We start from the raw sequence: 7,947 nt of genomic DNA, 5'->3' as shown, positions 1-7,947 counted from the left end.
ATAGTGGTGTATACATGTAGTACCTGGCTGAGATATCACGTAAGCCCACAAATTCCAGTCCAGACTGAGCTGGTGGTAAGACTCCATTGTAGCTAGAGTTTTCCTGCCTTGCCCACAGACAGGACAAATCTCTGTCACCCGCCAGTCCCACAGCTGCTCAGACCCAACCAAGTAAACACAGAGACTTATATTGCTTACAAACTGTATGGCTGTGGCAGGCTTCTTGCTAACTGTCCTTATATCTTAAATTAACCCATTTCTATAAATCTATACCTTGCCATGTGGCTCGTGGCTTACTGGCATCTTCACATGCTGCTTGTCATGGCGGTGGCTGGCAGTGTCTCTCTGTCTTCCTGTTCCCTCAATTCTCCTCTCTGTTAGTCCCGCCTATACTTCCTGCCTGGCCACTGGCCAGTCAGTGTTTTATTTATTGACCAATCAGAGCAATTTAACATACAGACCATCCCACAGCACTCCATCTCAAACCAAACAAAGTAAGTTAATGCATAACATATACTTGCTTTGGATTGATAAAGAATAATCTTCAACAAGTAATAGTTAAGTCACTACAAACCTGAAGAGATGCTCTCCCATACTATTGCAAATCACTTCATCATCAGGAAATAGTTCCAAGGCCTGCTCATAGCAAGCAAGTAAGTCTTGTATTCGACTGAGTGCATCAAGTTCTTCGGCCCACTTGAAAAGTGTATACTGAAAAGTTTCCTTTACAAACAAGGAAAAAAGTACAAATTAGTAAACAATAATGAAGAACATACAACTCTAGCTGAAGAGTCCAGCAAATGGAACTATAGCGGAAATGAATGATGACCTGAAATTGCTAATTTTTATAAAGACTGTTTGCCAAATGTGGTGGTTTGAATAAGAACGGCCCCCATAGTCTCATATATTTGAATGCTTAGTCCCCAAGGAGTGGCACTTGTTTGAGGATTAGGAGGCATGGCCTTGTTGGAGAAGCATGTCACTGCAGGTGGGCTTTGGGGTTTCAAAAGCCAAGTCAAGACCAGTGTCTGTCTGTCTGTCTCTCCCACACCCCTTCCTTCCCTCCCTTCTTGCAGATCAGGATGTAGCTCTAAGTTACTGCTCCAGTGCCATGCATGCTGCCATGCTCCCCACCATGATGACCTCTGAACTGTAGGCAAGACCCCAATTAAATGCTTTCTCTTATAAGAGTTGCCCTGGTAATGGTGACTCTTCATAGCAATAGAACAGTGACTGAGATACCAAATAAACACATGCAGAAAATAATAATAATGACATGTAGAACTAGGCAGTGTGATCTTTCTGTAAACATCTGCTCTTAGCGGCCTCTCTACTATCTGTGTTTTGCAGGAGCTGCGCACCAGGAGTGTCCTTGGCCTCTTATTCAGCCCTAGTGTACAGTGCACTGTCGTGTATGTGTTAATGATGCAACATGTATATGTCTACTTAAGACCTTGTTTTCTGGCCCTCAGACTCTGGCTGTCTCTACCAGTCAGGCACTGGGTCTCCAGTCATCTCTTCAATCAATGAGCAAAGAACTAGAACTAAAACTCAATGAGGAACGTGAATTTTGCTGCTATCCTCACAGAATCCTGTAGGCAGAAATTTAACAATCTTTAAAAAGTTCAAAATGTTCTCAACTGCCCCACCACATTCCCTTCACAGGCTATAAAAATATCATTCAGTCTCAAACCACAAAGTCACTATTTACTGCTACCCTGCTGTATAAGTTTCCTCTGAGACTAAAACATTCCATCCTGCAGAAAAGCTCCTTAAAACAGAAGATAAACAACTCGAGATAGCTTCAGGAAGTCCCTGAAACAGACCAGGTTCACTATGCCCCAATATAAAAATATTACATAATATTGTTATGATTATAAACAATAATAGTGCTGAGCGTCACTCAGACAAGCTGAGCTGCAAGGAGACTCTTGAGATCACACCAACTGCCTGGAACAAGCAGAAACCAGCCAGGCTGCCTGGCAGAGGTTTAGAGCAGAGTCACTGGGAAAGGATGCTCTCCCGTCTGGTGGGCTCCCAGCAGGCTGTGCAGTGTTCAGTGTCCAGCTTTACGACTGTCATCCACGGTGGGGTGGGCTTGGATGACACAGCTGTCTGTAAGTTATTTCTGTCCCTGTAAGTAACCCCAATAAACTCAATGGTTCACTAAGCTGGACTTCGATGGTATCCATATTTTGGTCTGCCATAAGATCTGGGGTGAGTAGACATACGTTGTGTCCCCCAAGTTTTATCATAAAACATCCTAACTCCACTATCTTTAAATCTGCCACTTCCTGACAATCTCTACGGCTACAGCCTGACCCTTTGGTCAGTTGGTGGAGTGCAGCAATTGCCTCTCACTGCCAACAGAGCTCAGTCTCCTCTTCCTGCATCTGTTTTCCATGATATTGCACTATGCAGAGAAGGCAGGCCCAGACTTTCCACTTCTCAAGACAATAAACTTTACACATAAGAGTTAATATCCAAAACTGAACTACAACAGTTTACTAGGAAGACAAGGATAATGAAGGAGATTCTATTATATATATGACAGATATTCTAGATACCTAGAAATATGAATGGACCAAGAGTTCTCTAGGTTAACAGATTGCTCAGTGGTTGAATACTCTTTCCTAGGATGCTTAAGGCCCTGGATTTGGTCCCTGGTAACAACAAAAATAAGTAAATAAAACAGCTATGGAGCTGCAGAGATGGTTCAGTAGTTAAGAGTACTTGCTGTGCTGGGTGGTGGTGGTGCACACCTTTAATCCCAGCACTCACTAGGGAGGCAGAGGCAGGCAGATCTCTCAGTTCAAGGCCAGCCTGGTCTACAAAGCAAGTTTGAGGACAGCCAAAGCTACATAGAGAAACCTTGTTTCACAAAGGGAAAGAAAAAAAAAAAGAAGAGTACTTGCTACTCTTGCAGAAGACCCAGGATCAGCTCCCCAGCACCCAGATAGCAGCTCCAACTGGCTATAACTCCAATTCCAAGGAATCCAATGTGCTCTTCTGGTCTCCTCAGATACACCTACATGAAGAGACTCTGGCCAGCCTGAGCATAGCAGGCATGGCTCTGGCAGGCCTTGCCCTTCTCCCCATTCCCTCTGCCTTGCTAAGAACCGTTAGAGTACATTCCTGAAACTAGTCACCAAGGTCTGTTCCCTTATTTGGCCACTTCCTCCCCCTGAGGCTGACTACCAAGGTCCAGCTGTCAAAGTATTGAAGTCCAGCAATCAAAAGCCCCCTTTGGCTCACCTAATGAACATGCCCAATTAAAACTAAACACCTCATCCTAACATGGGGTTTCACCCTTTACCTTTATAAACCACCATTTGCCTCTGGACACATCTGCCTCCTCTCTATCCAGAGGTGGTCCTATGTTCCCCTTGGGATAAATGCCCCTCCCCTCTCCCTTCTTCCCTTCCCCTTGTCCCTGTCCTCTCTCTCCTGGCTTTGTCTCTTATTCCCCACCCTTTGTCCCTCTGGGGCAAATAAGTCTCCTTTGTGTTGAGAACTTGGTCTTCGGGTACCCTGAGCCGATATTGGTCCCTTTTACTGCACACAGGTGGCACGTATACATATATACAGGCAAATATTCATATATATTGTTTAAAAATTTTAAAACATAAGTGGTTTAATGTTACTTGTTTTCTTACTCTTTGTCCATTTTGGGGCCTGCCACCCAGCTCCCAAATAAATCACACATGGAGGTTTATTCTTAATTATGAATGCCTAGCTTTAGCTTGGCTTGTTTCTTTCCAGCTTTTCTTAACTTTAAATTAACTTGTCTGCCTTTTGCCTCTGGCCTTTCACCTTTCTCTATTTTTGGAATCTTACTTTCACTCTTACACCATTGATGGCTGTGTAGCTAGGTGGTGGGCCCCTGATGTCCTCCTCCTCCTCTCGCTCCTAGATCTCTCTCCTCCCAGATTTCTCCTTCTATATATCCTCTCTGGCTGCCAGCTCTGCCTGTTTCTCTCTCCTGCCTCACTATTGGCTGTTCAGCTATTTATTAGACCATCAGGTATGTTACACAGGCACAGTAACACAGCTTCACAGAGTTAAACAAATGCAACATAAACAGAAGTAACACACCTTAACGTAACATTCCCCAACAGTTTAATGTGACTGAAGTGAGGGTATAGGTAGCAGAAAGACTATCAGGAAAACAAACTTCTGCGAATGTGGCATTTGCAGAGAAATACGAACTTTGTTTCATATAAAACAAGCCAGTTACTAAATCCTATTGAGTGTTGGCCATCACCAGTTTGTCTTTAATAGAAAATGAGGATGGGTCGCACACAACCCTACCTCAAACTCATTTACGTAGTTGAAGCTACCCTGGAACTTCTGATTCTCCTGCCTCTACCTCCCAAGTGCTGGGATTACAGATGTGTGCTGCTACACTAGGTTTAGACCTCACACGTGCTGAGCACAAATCCACCAACTGAGCTAGGTCTCCAGCCATACAGTCAAATTTTACACTTATTTTTTTCTGTGCTGGGAGTGCAACCCAGAGCATCACACTCAGGGCTATTCTATGGCAAGCTGTTGTACAGGCCTATCCTCCAAGCCAAACAACTTGAAAGGGAGTTTAGCTGTGCCCACTTGCAAAGATCATACCAGATGGACTTGTTGACTGTTTACATCTCTCCTAGAAAGGCAGGCTGGGTCATGAGACCCTCACTGAGTATCCTGCGGTTCGTACCACCTGTTGCATGCGACACGGCTCTAAGTGCATGGCTTCAAGTAGAGTCTAGAGCTACAGTTCTCAACTTTCCTAGTGCTGCAACCCTTTCATACAGGTCCTCATGTTGTAGATGTAACCAACTGTCTTATTAAAATAAGAAACACAGAACCAATGTAAAATAGAAAGCCGAGAGGTCAGAGCTCAGAACTAAAATCTTACCTCCTGCGGTGGTCCTAGCTTCCCCGAAAGAGAGCTACTTCCTGTGTGTCTGTCTTTAAATAGTCTTCCTGTTCTGCCTTCTCATTGGTTGTAAACCCAAACACATGACTGCCTCGTCACTGCCTGTAAGTACCGCCCTCCAGGTCTTAAAGGCATATGTCTCCAATGCTGGCTGTATCCCTGAACACACAGAGATCTACCTAGCTCTTCTAACCACCACGCTCTTGCTATGGCTCTAATAGCTCTGACCCCAGGGCAACTTTATCTATTAACATACAATTAAAATCACATTTCAGTACAAATAAAATACCACCATACTCATGTGGTGACCCCAACCATACAATTGTTGTTGTTGCTACTTCATAACTACTTTTGCTATTGCTATGAATCATAATGTAAATTATCTGATATGCAGATATCTGATCTGTGACCCCTGTGAAAGGGTCATTCGAACCCCAAAGGGGCCACAACCCACAGGTTGAGAACCTCTGGTACAGAGTGTATAAGCCAGGGAAGACAGTGGAAGGTGGCAGGGAGTCCAGCTATGAGCTATGAGAAGGCTATCAGCCCTGCTGGGTAAAGGCTTTCCAGTGTAGCCTTTTGTGAGGGGAGCACCCACATTCAATAAGTAACCCCTCATCTATGCTCTGTAAGTAAGCCCAATGAACTCACTGGTTCCCCCAGAGACCTCAGTTTGTTGTTGGAATCTTAGGGAAAAGGGCAGATATGGCTTATGTCTTCCCTGGATAAGAATTTTACCAACACAAGCACTCCTCCAATGATCTACACTCACAGCCAAATTTTATGTGTACTTTCAACACCCACTATTTATCTTGTCCATTCACGGAAGCAGCAGCTAGAACTGCACAAAGAAAAATTGTGTGGATTCTACTGCTGTCTATACACAGGAGCAAACTACCCAGAACGCTATCATCTTCTGCGGTAAACCACCAGGTCCTAAATTTCTGTGAATTACAAAAGCCTAATGCTACTGACATCCAGAGGCCAGACCATGCTGCCAAACATGAAGGAAGACACAGGACTGGCTTGTGCAAAATGTCAACAGTGTCAGGTTGAGACACTCTGGGCTAAACAAAGCAAGATCGTCCGCAGCTTAAACTGAATGTGCAATTACATTGTTTTTTGACATTGAGATTCTAATACATGAAAACGTACAGTAGTTCAACAGGGTAACTTGCACATAAGGTGGATCCTCAAACAAAAGTCCCTTAGGACTGCACAATTTATCCAACTCCAGGACGTACAGTATTCCTTCTACACAGGATAATGCAAAGCCTCCAAGGCAGGGCTAATTAGGTACTGGAAGAGAGAAAGGACTACCCAGTCTTATTAGCATTTAAAGGGCCTTTGGAACCTTAAGTGAGGCAGAAATTCTGAAACAGATGTGAGAAGACTTTTGACTTGTTACAAAAACCTGGCTGTATTGAGATGGGCTGCAGGAGAGCCCTGCAGGGAATCGACCCCCATAGTAGTCAGATGCTTGAAGTTTCTCAGTCTCTGTCTCTGTCACACACACACACACACACACACACACACACACACACACACACACACACACACACCACCCCGTCGTCACTGTTAAGATCGCAGGGTTTGACAGGCACTCGGGAAGGAAGGCCTCACCTTCACGTCGTCTTTGAGCTCCGGCGCCAGGCTGAGCACCAGGAGGTAATGGGCATAGGCAGTGCCGAAGTCCTGGGCGCCCAGACAGTGCTCAGCGCTCTGCAAGGACCGCGCCACCAGCCGGTCCCGGCCGGCCGCCCCTGAGCCACCCGCGGCGCCGCGGCGGGGTCTGGGCCTCGAGTTCGGCATGGCTGAGTCTCCGCTCGGAAGCCCTCGAGGAAGACGCCCTCCTCCGGGAAAAGAGACTCTGGACGTCTCACTTCCCTGAGACCCAAGGCGGCCACAGAAAGCGCAGGAGAAAAGCGCGCTCCGCCCTAACCAGAAGGAAGCTCCGCCTTCTCAGGCTCGGGCGGAGCTGCGCACGCAACGCGGGGCGGCGCGCAGTGATGACGCCACGCCGGCGCGCTCTCTCGGGGAGACTCCACCCCCAGTGCCTGCGAGACCTAAAATATGAGAGTCTCTGCCTTGCGGTCAGGTTGATTGGGCAGGTTGAAACCCAAGGGTTCTTCCTCTCTCCCACCTCCTAGAGTGTGCTCCTGCTGCCGCTGCCGCTGCTGCTCCTACTGCCGCTGCTCCTGCTGCTGCTGCTGTTGCTGCTGCTCCTGCTGCTCCTTCTGCTGCTGCTGCTGCTGCTGCTGCTGCTGCTCCTTCTGCTGCTGCTGCCGCTGCTGCTGCTCCTTCTGCTACTGCTGCGCCAGACTCTGCTTGCGTCTGGCGTGTGCGATGCTCAGAGCTCAGGACGCCCGTCTCAACATTGCAAAAGGAAATAAAAGAAACTTAAAGTTGGTCATGGTGTACCCTCTTAGCGTTAAGTATTCTCACAAAACCCCGTGAGACGAAACTTTGGATTACACTGGATAAAGAAGAAAAAGGCAATCTCTGAGAACTGCTTCAAGGTCGCACAAGTTGGTGGGATGGGTATAGCCGAATCCGAGTTTCCTTATGACCTGTTACATTAATATAGAAGACTTAGGTCACATGTGGCCTCTAAGATATTAATCCGAAAGCTTTAAACTATATATAGGAATTGATAGCATACGCTGTTTTTGTCCCCATTGTCAAGAGACTGTGTGTCAAGTGGCTGACAGGAAATGGAAGATAGAGCATTTTGGACATCAAACTAAAATTCTCCGGGTCTCCTAAAGTCAACCTTTGTGTGACTTTTTGCTTTCTCTTGTGACATTCTCTGCCCCACTCTTATAAGCACCTACCTATGTGCACCCTAAGTATATAGGACTTAACTATAGAATATTTCTCCAAGAAGATGGAAACACAAAGGAAGGCCTCTACACCTAATAGAACTGTGTAGAACATAAAGATCGATAGACTTGGGGGAATGATCTTGTTCCAGTCCATGCTTTTCCCCTTCTTATTCATCTAGTAACCTTCCTTAA

The 7,947-nt window shown here is 46.0% G+C and overlaps 1 protein-coding gene across 1 annotated transcript; it reads right to left on the bottom strand.

Moving 5' to 3' along the window:
- Positions 1–448: 448 nt before the first annotated feature.
- LOC119087112 (protein arginine N-methyltransferase 9-like) lies at positions 449–6,932 on the bottom strand. The gene is made up of 2 exons (XM_037201749.1): positions 6,554–6,932; positions 449–723 (listed from the first exon to the last, which is right to left on the bottom strand). Exons 1-2 carry the CDS (start codon positions 6,740–6,742, stop codon positions 559–561), a joined length of 354 nt encoding a protein of 117 aa, XP_037057644.1. The 5' UTR covers positions 6,743–6,932; the 3' UTR covers positions 449–558.
- Between the last annotated feature and the right edge of the window lie 1,015 nt (positions 6,933–7,947).

This window comes from Peromyscus leucopus, unplaced genomic scaffold (assembly GCF_004664715.2).
Source record: "Peromyscus leucopus breed LL Stock unplaced genomic scaffold, UCI_PerLeu_2.1 scaffold_1317, whole genome shotgun sequence".
NCBI classification, from domain to species: Eukaryota; Metazoa; Chordata; class Mammalia; order Rodentia; family Cricetidae; genus Peromyscus; species Peromyscus leucopus.
This window is presented reverse-complemented; position numbering and strand designations above follow the sequence as displayed.

Excerpts from the sequence above, each read along its gene's own strand:
- LOC119087112 (XM_037201749.1), bottom strand. The coding sequence starts at position 6,742 with ATGCCGAACTCGAGGCCCAGACCCCGCCGCGGCGCCGCGGGTGGCTCA. Across the intron at positions 724-6,553 it reads AGCTCAAAGACGACGTGAAG|GAAACTTTTCAGTATACACT; the intron begins GTGAGGCCTTCC and ends TTGTTTGTAAAG.